The 14,130-nt window shown below is 47.6% G+C and overlaps 2 protein-coding genes across 2 annotated transcripts; one reads left to right on the top strand and one right to left on the bottom strand.

Annotated features, from left to right (window-relative positions):
- The first annotated feature begins 1,647 nt into the window (after positions 1-1,647).
- Positions 1,648-3,427, top strand: LOC125545548 (probable sugar phosphate/phosphate translocator At3g11320). The gene is made up of 4 exons (XM_048709543.1): positions 1,648-2,338; positions 2,438-2,541; positions 2,630-2,858; positions 2,956-3,427. The coding sequence occupies exons 1-4, from the start codon at positions 1,826-1,828 to the stop codon at positions 3,100-3,102; spliced, it is 993 nt and encodes a 330-aa protein (XP_048565500.1). The 5' UTR covers positions 1,648-1,825; the 3' UTR covers positions 3,103-3,427.
- Positions 3,428-3,513: 86 nt separating this feature from the next.
- LOC125545538 (nascent polypeptide-associated complex subunit alpha, muscle-specific form-like) lies at positions 3,514-9,167 on the bottom strand. The gene is made up of 8 exons (XM_048709532.1): positions 8,941-9,167; positions 8,639-8,821; positions 7,474-7,758; positions 7,318-7,358; positions 7,137-7,229; positions 6,585-6,714; positions 5,890-6,503; positions 3,514-5,804 (listed from the first exon to the last, which is right to left on the bottom strand). The coding sequence occupies exons 1-8, from the start codon at positions 9,044-9,046 to the stop codon at positions 3,798-3,800; spliced, it is 3,459 nt and encodes a 1,152-aa protein (XP_048565489.1). The 5' UTR covers positions 9,047-9,167; the 3' UTR covers positions 3,514-3,797.
- Between the last annotated feature and the right edge of the window lie 4,963 nt (positions 9,168-14,130).

Here is a 14,130-nt window from a genome sequence, read left to right as displayed (position 1 = left end):
GATAATTTACACACCACAGATCTGATAACTCACGCACAAACACCGTGATAACTTTGACCCGGGAGAAAAAGTTGTTGAAGACATCCCCGATAGCATCAGCATAAATAGCATGATAATTTACACACCACAAACTTGATAACTCATGCGCAAACACCATGATAACTTTACCGGGGGTGGGGGAGATGTTAACTTACATATAAATACCATGGTAAATTTGATCCAGGGGTGGTTGGAGGGGAGGAAGTTGTTTGAAAACATACCCCCCCCCCTCCCGTTAACTCATGTTGTTGAAAATGTACCACGGTAACTCATGTGTAAATAGCATGATAATAGACAATCTTCATACCTGATAACTTACTTAGCCCAACCATAACTATTTGCATGAAAAGAAGTCGTCAGAACATATCAACATGGGATCTAGTTTCGAAGGTTTCGTCGCCGGAAATGATTTTTCGATTGGACCGATGGTTTGATCTATTAAACATTTTGAAGTTTCAAAATAAGGAAAATCTAGGATGCCATCAAAACATTTTCTCTCTAATGCATGCATGCATGTGCATGTGAAGATAAGGTTGGAGGAACCATTTTTACGTCTTGGTAGTTTCTGTGTAATCAACATGATAACTTATGCTCAATTGACATGATAACTTGTGTAGCACACGTGGTAACTTTTTACCTGGAAAAAAAGTCGTCGAAACATGCCAACTTGGGATCTGGTTTTGAAGGTCTCATCGTGACGAATCTTTTATGTGAAAACAGTTTTTTAATCGGAGCGATGGTTTGAGCTACAAAACATTTTAAAGTTTCAAAATAAAAAGAATATTTTGCTGACATCATGGAGTTTATTAGTTTGCATGCATGTGACAAACTTCCCGTAGGTGCGGGGGCTGCATGCGTGTTTGATAAACAATGCGTGATTAGTTGTGTTAGGATCGTCCGGATATATTGCTTAAATTCAGACTGTTCGGAAGTTAGGCCACTCCTTTTCTAAATTATGTAGATCAAATTCCACGCGTCGTCGCTGTATGCACATAAATTATAGTATATAATTCTTGGTTGCTTGCACGGTATGGTGTTGCACTCACTCCCTCATCACGCATGATTGCTCGATTCGGCACGGCACGTTCGGCTTCGGCATATATATCGATCGGTCGGTTCGCCGGTCGTGGTCTGACCGACGTGATGGATCATACGGGTCGTCATGAGTCGCTGCAGCTTGACGAAGTTAATGTGTGACCATCGTCCCGGCGACTAGTCCATCATCATGAAACTAACTAGTCTGTGTCGCCTGCTGCCACCTTTATCGGCAGGAGATCCGGAAGAAAAATGAAGCGTGTGTTCTTCAACCTAGAGCAACATTTTTTTTCCTCTCTCTCTCTCTTACGGCCGGGATGTATGAAAAGGTGTCTTATTTTTAGCTCCACTGTCCATTGTACTGCAAGTAGGGCCCACATTGCTGCAGTCACGATTTGCAAACCCTTCTCGAGCTGCGTCCAAAAAATACTCTCCTCGAGCTGTCAGGGGCTAATCAACACGCACTACACCTCAGTACAATAGGGTAGACGTTGAGAAATATAGATGTTTAAGCTGGCGGGAGCGGCCAGATTGTCCTTAGTTGAATAGAGCATCTCCACACCCCAACCCCGACCGGCAGCCCCGTCGTCTCCCCCACGGCGCCACCCACGAGCCATGACCATGTCCATGTCCATATAAACGCGTGGCACGCACGTAGAAGAACCAAGTTAACCAACGCGCCAGCGCCCACCAACCAGACCAAACCAAACCAGCCAGCAGCTCCGGCAAGCAAGAACCAAGAAGGCCGACGATGCGGCAACAGGAGGACCGGGCGCTCCTCCCGACGACGACGGCCGCCGGCGGCCCGGACGCCGCGGCGGCGTCCGGGCCTTCGGGGCGGCTGCGGACGGCGGGGCTGGTGGCGGCGTGGTACGCGTCCAACATCGGGGTGCTGCTGCTCAACAAGTACCTCCTCTCCGTCTACGGCTTCCGCTACCCGGTCTTCCTCACCGCCTGCCACATGTCCGCCTCGGCGCTCCTCTCCTCCGCCTTCGCCGCCGCCACCTCCTCCTCGTCCCCGCGCCGGCCGCTCTCGCGCGGGCAGGCGGCCAGGGTGGCCGTGCTGGGCGCCGTCTTCTGCGGCTCCGTCGTCGCCGGCAACGTCTCGCTGCGCTACCTCCCCGTGTCATTCAACCAGGCCGTCGGCGCCACCACGCCCTTCTTCACCGCGCTCATCGCCTACGCCGTCGCGGGGCGGCGCGAGGCCCGCGCCACCTACGCCGCCCTCCTCCCCGTCGTCGCCGGCGTCGTCATCGCCACCGGGGTAACCAAACTAAACTAAACTAGATCGAGCAGCAAGCTCCGAATTAATATAAGCCAAATCTTGATGTGCTCGCGCGCTGACATTGTTGGTTCCATCCAGGGCGAGCCGAGCTTCCATCTGTTCGGGTTCATCATGTGCGTGGGCGCGACGGCGGGGAGGGCGCTCAAGACCGTGCTGCAGGGGATCCTGCTCTCCTCAGAAGAGTAATAATCATCATACTTCATTCATCACGTTGACTTGTACTGAATGATACATTTACTGAAAATGGGGATCGGATTTGATGGCGTGCAGGGAGAAGCTCAACTCCATGGACCTGCTCTGGTACATGGCGCCGGTGGCCGTGGTGCTGCTGGTGCCGGCGACGCTGATGATGGAGCCGGACGCGCTCGGCGCGGCGGCGGCGCTCGCCAGGGAGGACCCCAGCTTCGTCTGGTTGCTGCTCGGCAACTCCTCGCTGGCCTACCTGGTGAACCTGACCAATTTCCTGGTCACCAAGCACACCAGCCCGCTCACCCTCCAGGTTCGTCCTGCCAACCATGGTGCTCTGCTCATTGACTGAACTTCTCAGATGAACACACACCGGTGATGCTCATGCGCCTTGTGCTTGGTCGTTGCAGGTCCTCGGGAACGCGAAAGGGGCGGTCGCCGTCGTCGTCTCCATCCTGATATTCAAGAACCCGGTGACCGTCATGGGGATGCTGGGCTACGGGGTGACCATCGCCGGCGTGGTTCTGTACGGCGAGGCCAAGAAGAGGAGCAAGTGAAGTCTGCTGTCAGGGGTGTATTTTTAACAGCTCCTCTGCTCCTGGAGATGAGCTTATGGCGACATTTGGCATACGCACATTGTTCTGTCGCCGGAGCTCCGATGTGTTGATTCAAGTTCCGGCAGAGTCCTGATGGTGGCACGATGAAGACGACCAACCCATTTGTATATTTATTCTTGCTCCAGGTGCAATCTGGGTTCCTGAAGCCTATGACTTGGTGATCTTAAATTATCACAAGCCGTTAGATCAGATGCATTCATGCTTGTAAATTGGTGTGTAGGCTGCACTACTACATTACAATTTACGGAGAGTGATGATTGATCAATACTATTGCTAGTCACAGATATAAAACACACCCTGGTGAACATGCTATGCCTATTAATAGTTAGTAGGAATACCACAAACAGTAGCTGAGGGAAATCATATTTATACGCTTTACTCGCAAATCTGCAATTGACATACCAGGATCAAGTGCTTTGGACACAACAGAATATCACAGTTTTCAACCATGCCCTGCGTTTACTACACTCGTAGCACTCTCATTCTTTGAATAGCTAAAAGAAATAAAACAAAGTGTAGGACAGCCTTTTGTACTAACTTCAGCTGTGGTTGCCTTCTGGATAACAAGGATGTAATCATAAAACAACCAGCAGCATACGATTCCGAAGCTCAGTTCCTCTGGCAGAACAAGGCACCTAGTCGGTGGCATCCCCAAGAGAAATGGAGGAGAGCTTCTGCGCCAACAGGGTCAATGGAGTCGCGTCCCCATTAGATTGTCCTTGAGAAATGGAGGACAGCTTCTGGGTCAATGGAGTCGCGTCCCCATTAGATTGTCCTTGAGAAATGGAGGACAGCTTCTGGTTCAATGGAGTCGCCTCCCCATTAGATTGTCCTTGAGAAATGGAGGGCGCCTTCTGGGTCAATGGAGTCGCCTCCCCATTAGCTTGTCCTAGAGAAATGGAGGACAGCTTCTGGCTCAGGAGAGTCATTGGAGTCATCTCCCCTATAGCCTGCGCATTTGTATGTGAGGCCAGAATGCTTCCCTTTACAGGAGTCATATGCTCTTCAGGCTGGATATTTTGATGCGCAGCCAGAATGTTCTCCTTTAGTGGACTCAAATAACCACCAGGCTGGATGTTCTCTTTTGCGGTATCCATGGCTGGAATGTTCTCCTTTGCAATATCCAGGGCTGCCAGCACTTGGCCGGCCTGGGGCATGCAAGCTTCATGCTCAATCACCTCCAGTGATTCTACTTCCATTTTTGCAACTCCAAGTGGCAGTGAAGGTGATACCTCGGTTTGAGAAGAAGTGTTAACCTCGCAAGGTGCTGCTGTAGTTTCTGATTGTTGCTGACCAGAGGTACCTGATGACAGCTCAACAGTTGATGAACTGATATCGCCATTTGCCTGGACATTCTGATTTAAAGCTGCAATGCCCTCCTCTGCTATGTCCATGGCGACCAATTGGCCAGTCTCCAGCATGTATGCTTCATGCTCCGACACCTTCGATGTTTCTGCTTCATGGTCAATCACCTCCAGTGGGTCTACTTCCATTTTTGCAACTCCAAGTGGCAGAGAAGGTGATACCTTGATTTGTGAAGGACTGCTCTCCTCGCAAGGTGCTGCTGTAGTTTCTGATTCTTGCTGACCAGAGGTACATGATGACAGCTCAACTGTTGATGATTCTACTTCACCATTAGCCTGGACATTCTCATGCAAAGCTGGAATGCCCTCCTCATCTGTAATGTCCATAGCGACCAACAGACCAGTCTCCTGCATGTGTGCTTCATGCTCCGACACCTTTGATGATTCTCCTTCACCATTAACCTGGACATTCTCATGCAAAGCTGGAAAGCCCTCCTCTGCAATGTCCATGGCGAGCAACAAACCAGTCTCATTCACGTGTGCTTCAAGCTCAGACACCTTTGACGATTCTACTTCACCATTGGCCTGGACATTCTGATGCAAAGCTGGAATGCCCTCCTCTGCACTGTCCATGGCGACTACCAATGGACCAGTCTCCTGCATGTGGGTTTCATGCTCTGCCACCTTTGGTGTTTCTATTTCAGTTTGAGCAGCTCTAATTAAAGGCATTGAAGGCCCCTTTGTTCCAAAAATGTCATGCTCCGCCACCTTTGCTGGTTCTACTTCAGTCTGTGCAACTCTGGGAGACAGTATAGGCAATGCCTCAGTTTGAGAAGCTTCATGCTCTGACACCTTCAATGGGTCTACTTCAGCTTGTGCAACTCTGATGGGCAGTGAAGCCGATGCCTTAGTTTGAGAAGCGTCATGCTCTGTCACCTTTGATGGTTTTACTTCAGTTTGTGCAACTCTGAGAGGCAGTGGAGTTGATGCCTTGGCTTGAGAAGCTTCAGGTTCGGTCACCTTTGATTGTTTTACTTCAGTTTGTGCAACTCTGAGAGGCAGTGGAGTTGATACCTTAGCTTGAGAAGCTTCAGGCTCTGTCACCTTTGATGGTTTTACTTCAGTTTGTGCAACTTTGAGAGGCAGTGAAGGTGACACCTTGGTTTGAGAAGGTGCTGCTGCCCTAGATTTTGGTTCTTCTTGCTCAAAGGTAAGAGCTGCAGGGATTGTCTTCGGAGTAGAAGGAATCCAAGAGTTCTGTGTGGCCAACGGTGAAAACAGAACCTTCGTGGGTTGCAGTTGTGCCCGTGCACCGGCTTTTTGTTCAACAGATTTCTCCTGAAGACATAACAGAACCAAGAGTGTTAGAACAAATAAAGAGCATTGGCATCATTACAAGAAAGAAAACATACAATTCACTTACAGCATCAAAATATCCAATCTTGGGTGTAGGCCTTCGTAGACCAGATGGTTTAAAACCATTTCCTTGGGTTGATGTGTGAACATTAGATTTCACATTATCAGCAAATGCTCCTGAAGCCTGTCCTTCTGTAACAATAACAGGCCTCCGTAGTGTGGTTGGAGGGTGGTCATTGCTCTTTCTGTTGGAAGGGGACAATGAAGACGACCTTGTACTATAGGTCTCAGATGTATGACTCGCTCTCCCTACAGTGGATGCAGTTGAAACCCCAGAAATCACAGAACTCATGCTGTCCACGGAGCTGCTAGGTGAAATGGTCGGTGATGCACCCTCACTGTGACTCTTATTTCTTGATGCCCTTGCTGGGTCAACCTTGCTGATATCAGATCTTGATGAACGAATAGGGATCCTCTGAGCGGTCCTGTTCTTGCTGATTAGGGTCGGTGACTTTGTTTTCCCACCTGCCATGGGAGCACTACGCAAGGAAGGACTTGCTGCTGACGACAAAGCACCAGATTTTGATGTTGAGTTGTTCTTTGTCCCCCCACCAGGCCGAGATGGCACGCTGGCTGAACTGTTAGCAGACTTGGCAACTGCCTGCCTGTTGACTACACCTCCTGCAAGAGGGAAAAAAGTGTATTAGGTTTGCTATCTATTAACACTTACGGCAGAACAAATTTAAGTATGTTGATTCACACCAGTGCTGCTTCTTTTGTCTGCAATCCCAGAGGTGACAGCTGTGTTAGTCGGTGCTCTCATTGTAGCAACTCTTGGTAGAGCTCTGGGAGGCTTTGAGGATGGTTTTGCTTCCGCAGCTTTCGATACAGCCTTCGCAACCAGAAAGAATAAACATGATATTAAGTTCATATTAATACTCAATGGGAACTCCAATTAAAACAAGCAATTAGCCGATTTGTTCTCCCTAAAAGATAATAAAATTATCTAACTGGAGTTTTTTTAATTAGTTCTATGCAATTCCAGAACAGGGTTTCAATGGACAAGACACAAGAGGTAATCTGATTATCGGTAAATGCAAGAAATGGATAGGCTCTTAAAAACAGATAAAATAATTACATATTACTAATAACTACTCCCTCAGTAAACTAATATATTAGTTTACAGAGGGAGTACAATTATAGATCCTGGTGTATGTAACAAGCATCACACAAACCCTAAACCTCTAGTTAGGGGTAAACAGCTAAACTACAGAAAGATCATGGATATTCTGGAACTGCAAGCATGTAACATACCACTCTTGCAGCTGCAGGCTCTTTCAGGGTGACTTGGGGCCTTTGTCTGCTACCACCAACGGAACCATTGCTTATTGAAGCAGGGGGCTTTATCTGAGGCAGCATTAACAAGTATTGATTAGTAATGATTACAGACTGCAGGAAAGTAGGTTCAAATCACTGAAGAATTGTGACAACATACCTTGCTCTGAGTCTGAGGTATCCGATCAACCCCCTTTCTTGCTGGAAAGTAGCAACAAAGCAATCACATTAGTAAAAAACAGCAGACAATGCTCACTGAAGTTACAGCATAAGAAATCAGTGTGTTGCATCAACTTCTGAGTTTGAGAAATCTTACCTGTGACAGGAGGGGCCTTTGCTGTGGCCCTGGGGGTTTTTGAGCTTCCAGAAGCCACACTAGGAGCTTTATCAGGTTTCCCAAGCGTTCTCTGAATCGAAGCACGGACATTGTCAAACAGCTCAGTCTCAAGGCTTTCCAGCACAAAGCTTTCACTTTCCAGCGAGGAGGTGGTGGACTCCATTGACCTCCTCATTTCCTCTGCTATTCCTGGCAGAAGCCTAGAACCCTGTGACTTGCGGAAAGTGCTGTTCACAATGCCCAATTCCTCAGTATCCAGAACACCTGCTCAGACCAGGAGGAATAGTTAGCTGCTATCAATCAACGCATCAGGGTGGCAGGTATAACAAAAGACAAGTACAGAGCTGGAAAGGGAAATGGTAAGAACTGTTGTATATCTACATCAAAATGCACAGGTCTAATACTCCCTCCGGTCCTTTTTAGTTCGCATATAAGATTTGACTGAAGTCAAGCCTCATAAAGTTTGACCAACTTTATAGAAAAAAGTACCAACATTCACAATCTGAAATCAATACCAATAGATGTGTCATGACTTAAAGTTTCATATTGTATAACTTTAGTATGGCATATGTTGATATTTTTTCATATAAATACGGTCAAACTTTGTGAAGTTTGACTTCAAAGAATTCTAATATGCAGAGTAAAAAGGACCGGAGGGAGTATAACAAAAGACAAGTACAGTGCTGGAAAGGGGAATGGTAAGAACCGCTGTATATCTGCATCAAAATGCACAGGTCTGATATAACAAAAGACAAGTACAGAGCTGGGATGGGAAATGGTAAGAACTGCTGTATATCTACATCAAAATGCACAGGTCTGATATAACAAAATACAAATACAGAGCTGGAAAGGGAAATGGTAAGAACTGCTGTATATCTAAATCAAAATGCACAGGTCTAATATAACAAAAGACAAGTACAGAGCTGGAAAGGGAAATGGTAAGAAATTCTATCTATCTGCATCAAAAGGCACAGGTACAGGCGACAGATTTTTTTCAAAAAACAAGAGAAATGTTAGGAGCTGGCAGGACTGGTGGCAAACCAGATCAGGATCCACGAGCCCACGATGTGTATCATACTAACACGCAGCAGTCACGAAACAATAGAGATTTGGACTAGTTTATTTGTGGAGGCGATGCACAAACCTTCGCTGGTGAAGAAGGCTTTGTCCCAGGCGAGGCTCTTGCGGAGGTTGACGCCGCCCTTGGGCTTGGTCCTCTTCGGGGACTGCGCGCGCTCCGGTGCCTGCTCCGCGGGATCCACGACCTGCCCGCCCGGCGGAGATCCGACGGCGGGCTGCTCCGAATCGGCGGCCACCACCGAAGCACCTAAACAAAAAATCGCAGCGCGGCTCGTCAGATCGGAGGCGACAACCCACCCACGCGCGGATCCCCGCCGAAATGGAAGGAACGGTAACGGGAGACGGCGCGCTGGCTGACTCGCTGACCTGGGGCGGCGCGGGGCGGCGGGTCGGGGTGCTGCGGCGGCGAGGCGAGGTCGAGGAGGAAGTCGTCCTCCTCGCCGGAGACGTCGATGAGGGAGAGCGCGTCCATCGCGGCGCAGGCGTCGCCGGAGGCGGACGGGGAGGGGGCGGGGGGCGAAACCCTAGATCGCCGCGGATGGGGTGCGGGGCGGGGGGAGGAGGCGAGCTGCTAGAGAGACGTTGGGGGCTGAGATTTGTGGGGTGGGAATGGAAAGGGATGGCGTGCGTATAAAAAAAAGTTGGGAGGGGGGACGCGGAGTCGAGACGGGTGTGGAAGCGTTGCGCGTTCGGGAGTCCCGGGTGTGGCTGGCGGGTGGGTCCAGGCGTGGGTTTTGCGCCGGGTTTTCTTTCCGGATGGGGATGGGGCGAGCACATGGGCGGGATGGTTTGAAATTTGGGAGGGGAAGGGAGGGGAGGGGAGGGGAACGGTCTGCCAAGGCTAGGATAGTCTTTGCCTGATCCGAACAGTTTTGTGACGGGAAATGCGAACGTTCACTGCTTGCTGGAGAGCGCGCAGCCATGATTTTGGCTCTCTTTTTTTTGTTTTGGCATGGCAATTCGGACGTTTTCCTCGCAATTACGCTCCCACCGAACGTTCGTCAGGTATTTTGCGTCCTTTGTGATTTGAATGATGATTGGTGGTTGTATTCTCATGCAAATTTTGTCTCCCCTTGTTTTCTCTTTATTTCAGTCTGAACTGTTATAGTATTAAACATGCGTCTAGCATTATTGATGGACGTGTGGAGGTATATCTCCCGTGGATTTGTCTTTAGTGGATTTGCTCGGATCTGTTCGTCGTTCGTCTTCGTTCGTGCATCTTCAAGTTGGATCCTTTTGATCTACACTCTTCATCTGCGGTGGTTGTTGTTTTGGTGCGTTGGTTCTATGGGACCTTAGCACGACGACTTTCCGAGTGTCTACTACAACAAGGTTTGTCCGGCTCCGGCGAGGGAGAGGTAATGTCAGCGGCGCACCTTCGGCTTGCTTCAGTGCTTGCAGTCGTCGCTTGATGGTCTATAATCTGGATGTAATTTTTATTATTTGTAATGTTCATTGTACTATCATGATTGAAAATGAATAGATTGAAAGTTTTTCCCGCAAAAAAAAAGTACAACTAGAGGTGAACAATGCGAGGGACAAGAAACCCCACAACAACCCGTGTAGTGTTTTTTCTTTTCTTTTTTTGCAAAGCACGGCCCCTTGTAGTGATTGAAACTACACGATGGAGAAGATGATATGCAAAACGGCTACGCTAAATCTCAGTCGACTGAGATTTAGCGAAGTCTCGGTCGATGGCCCTAATGTCTGTGTGTACGTGTACATTGGCTCAAACGAGCTTTTTTCGTTGTCGCTGCATGGGCCGGTGGAGATGAGAGAGCTTTTCTTTTATTTTTCTTCTGGGCCTTGTTCCTTTTGCTGTGCAGCCCAAGTTTACCAAGAGTGTTTTTGTAGTAATTTTTGTCAGCCTACAAAAAAGGTATTATGTTTTGTTTTTTGTTCTTGCCCTACACAAGTGAGTTTTGCCTGTAGAAGAGGAAGTCACGGTAGCTCCTCTTTTTCCCAAAAGAAATTTTCATTTTCATTTTCATTTTTTCTTTACCTATTTCTTCTTTTTATTGTTTTACTTTTCATTTACTTTTTATAAGTCTTTAACTTTTTATTATTATTTTCTTGTCCCGTTTCATATTTTTCGTTTTGTTTTTCTTCTTGTTTATTTAATTTAATTTTTTTTTGTCCTTGCTTATTAATGTTGTGTTTTATTCTACTTGATTTTAGCATATTTTCCAACTTTCTAGCAGACCTATTTTAGCAACGAAATTGCCTACCAATTTTTTTGTTAATCATTTTCGGTTGCACATCCATCAGATGCTTTGTAAGTAAATGTTGGCTGCGATAGTTGAAATTTTATTAGCCGGATTGCTAAAATTCAGTCGATTGAGTTTAACCGAAGTCCCAGTACACATATATGGCCGTTAGATCACCGTTTCCGTAAGATACACGCAGTACTGCTTGTCTAGTGTTACCCTGACCTGTTTAGTGCCCGTTTGTTTTTTTAATTACTTTTCTCGTGTTCGGTATTGATGCGCGATGTGCTAGTTGTGAGAGGCGTTTTTCATTGTTTTTGCTGGACTTTTCAATTGCCATGTATACACCATATCTACCGCGGAGTACTCGTCTCAGAGAGGGGTCTTCGCCCCTCAGGGTTCTTCAATTGCATATTTTTATTCTGGTTTCCCCTCTTTTAATCCAGATCTCTATTTGTGGATTTATTTATTTATGCATTTTGTTTTTTATGCTTGTATAATATAGAAAATGCTTTTTCTTCGATGAGTGGGGATTTTTGAACCATGTAGACATAAATGTTAGTGGGTATGTTGGTTGTTAGCGGGTTTTTAAACCATGACTTTTGTTTTGTATAGGACCGTCATTTTCATATATAGTTTTCTTGTTTATGCGTAAAAAAATATTAGCATATATTTTTTCTTGCACCCGGTCGCAAGTGCATGTCTTCTAACCCGACCGCAACTGAACTTTTTTGTTCTGTCGGAGGGGGCATCAGGAGAGGGGGCGGGCCAGTTGCAAGCCCGACAACAGCCCTTCAACTACATGTCCCCCAACATGGCTGCAACTCGACTTTTGTTTTGTCAGAGGAGGCACCGGGAGAGGGGGCGGGCCAGTTGCAAGCCTGACAATAGCCCTGCAACTGCATGTCCCCCAACATGGTTGCAACTCGACTTTTTGTTTCGTCTGAGGGGGCGCCGGGAGAGGGGGCTGACCAGTTGCAAGCCCGACAACAGCCCCGCAACTGCAAGTGCCGCACCCGACCGCAACTGCATGTCCCCCAACATGGTTGCAACTCGACTTTGTTTTGTCAGAGGAGGCGCCGGGAGAGGGGGCGGGCCAGTTGCCCTGACAACAGCCCCGCAATTGCATGTCCCCCAACATGGTTGCAACTCAACTTTTGTTTTGTCGGAGGGGGCGCCGGGAGAGGGGGATGGCCAGTTGCAAGTCTGACAACAGCCCCACAACTGCAAGTGCCGCACCCGACCGCAACTGCATGTCCCCCAACATGGTTGCAACTCTACTTTTGTTTTATCGGAGGTGGCGCCGGGAGATGGGGCGGACCAGTTGCATGCTCAGCAACAGCCCCGCAACTGCTTGTCCCCCAACCTGGTTGCAACTCAATTTTTGTTTTATCGGAGGGGGCGCTGGGAGAGGGAGTCGGCCAGTTGCAAGCCCGACAACAGCCCCGCAACTACAAGCGCTGCACCCGACCGCAACTGCATTTCCCCCACATGGTTGCAACTCGACTTTTGTTTTGTCGGAGGGGGCGCTGGGAGGGGGGTGGGCCAGTTGCAAGCCCGACAACAACCCCGCAACTGCAAGTGCCGCATTCGACCGCAACTGCATGTCTTTTAACTCGACCGCAACTTAATTTTTTTGTTCTGTCGGAGGGGACACCGAGAGAGGGGGGCGGGCTAATTGCAAGCTCGACAACAGCCCCGCAACTGCAAACGCCACACACGACTGCAACTGCATGCCCCCCAACATGGTCACAACTGGACCTTTGTTTTGTCGGAGGGGGCGGCGAGAGAGGGAGCGGGCCAGTTGCATGTCCGACACTATGAATGCAACTGCAAGTGTCACACCCGACCGCAACTGCATGTGTTCTGGCCCGACCGCAACTGGACTTTTTTGTTCTGTCGGAGGGGGCGCCGGTAGAGGGGGTGGGCCAGTTGCAAGCCCGACCACATCCCCACAACCGACCACAACTGCATGTCCCCCAACATGGTAAAACCATCATTAAATAATGCTAAACATTTTTCTAATTTCATGATGAATATTTTTAAATAATATTGTACATTTTCTAATGGCGCTCTAATTCTTTTTAATACATGATAAATATTTGTGAAAATGCATGAACATATTTTTATAAAAATATCACGACTAATGCTTACATTTTCTAGAAACAAGAATAATATAAATAAGAATGAAAGGGGAAAAATGAAAATTAAAACCGGATAAAATTGATAGTAACCGCATGTTAATTTTTTGGCACGAACAACAAACTAATACATCCGGCCGGTGCACCACACATGGTCGATGGAGCAGCAGCACGAAACAAAAATACTGCCCAATCTCTGGCCCAGCGCAGCTCAAAAACATACAAAGCAAAGACAAACAGGGCAGCCCAAAAAGCAACCAGAGGCGACATGGTATGGGCTGGACAATAAAGCAAAAAAAAAAAAAAACAGGTGACGTCAGCCAACTGAGACTTCATGAAGTCTAAGTCGACTGAGACCTAGACAAACCCTATTTAAAAGCACACCGATGTCGGTGTTTGGTTTTACAGTGTTACCATGATTTTGATTGTACTTTTCCGTTAGATAACTTGTTTCTCCTGACATATATGCAATGCCAGGTGATCTTTTACAATCTGCACCAGACGGGAGACTTGTGACGCCTGGATTATTAAGATACAGTGAACCTATGTTAATGATGCCACGTCACCTCGGTTATTGATGATAATCTCGCGTTAGTTCAAAATGATTCAAATTCAAATTTGAATTAAAGTCAAACGATGAAAGTTTTCAAACATTAAAACTAAAATGTTCGGATGGTGCCAAATAATACGTAGGTAATTATGGTGAAGAAACCCCACTTCTGTAAGTTATTCAAATGCACTAAAATAAATAAAACAGCAGCTAAACCTATTATAAATGCCCCATTTGAAATTTATAAAAATGCGAACTAAATGTTTTAAATACCAAAATATATTGTGGCAGTGGGCCAATTTGCAACCTCCATTTAGGTACTGGCCTTATACTTTTACAAAACTAAAAGTTATTCAAACAATAATAGAAAACAGAAAAGTAAAAATAAGATACAAAACAAAACAAAATTAAAATTAAAATAAAAGAGAGAGACCCCCCTCGGGGGCCAACCGGCCCAGTTGGCCACTCATGCCGCCCAGTCAAACCGGCCCACCCCGACCTACACATACTCCCCGACTGAACCCTATAACCCGTTGCCCCACTTCCCCACGTTCTGGATCGGGCAAACCTCCCCGACCGCATCACCGCTGGTGCTGCCGTCCGTTGCCCCGCCTCTACCTCGTCGGCGCCGCCTCCCCACAGGACCGCCACGTCATCA

The sequence above is a fragment of the Triticum urartu genome, chromosome 1 (genome assembly GCF_003073215.2).
Source record: "Triticum urartu cultivar G1812 chromosome 1, Tu2.1, whole genome shotgun sequence".
Taxonomy (NCBI): domain Eukaryota; kingdom Viridiplantae; phylum Streptophyta; class Magnoliopsida; order Poales; family Poaceae; genus Triticum; species Triticum urartu.
This window is presented reverse-complemented; position numbering and strand designations above follow the sequence as displayed.

Bases quoted from the DNA above. Each gene is read 5' to 3' on its own strand.
- LOC125545548 (XM_048709543.1), top strand. From the start codon at position 1,826: ATGCGGCAACAGGAGGACCGGGCGCTCCTCCCGACGACGACGGCCGCC. The intron at 2,542-2,629 runs GTAATAATCATC...GATGGCGTGCAG, and splicing joins ATCCTGCTCTCCTCAGAAGA to GGAGAAGCTCAACTCCATGG. The intron at 2,859-2,955 runs GTTCGTCCTGCC...TGGTCGTTGCAG, and splicing joins CCAGCCCGCTCACCCTCCAG to GTCCTCGGGAACGCGAAAGG.
- LOC125545538 (XM_048709532.1), bottom strand. From the start codon at position 9,046: ATGGACGCGCTCTCCCTCATCGACGTCTCCGGCGAGGAGGACGACTTC. The intron at 6,504-6,584 runs GTGTGAATCAAC...TCCCTCTTGCAG, and splicing joins AGACAAAAGAAGCAGCACTG to GAGGTGTAGTCAACAGGCAG. The intron at 5,805-5,889 runs GTAAGTGAATTG...TTATGTCTTCAG, and splicing joins AGATTGGATATTTTGATGCT to GAGAAATCTGTTGAACAAAA.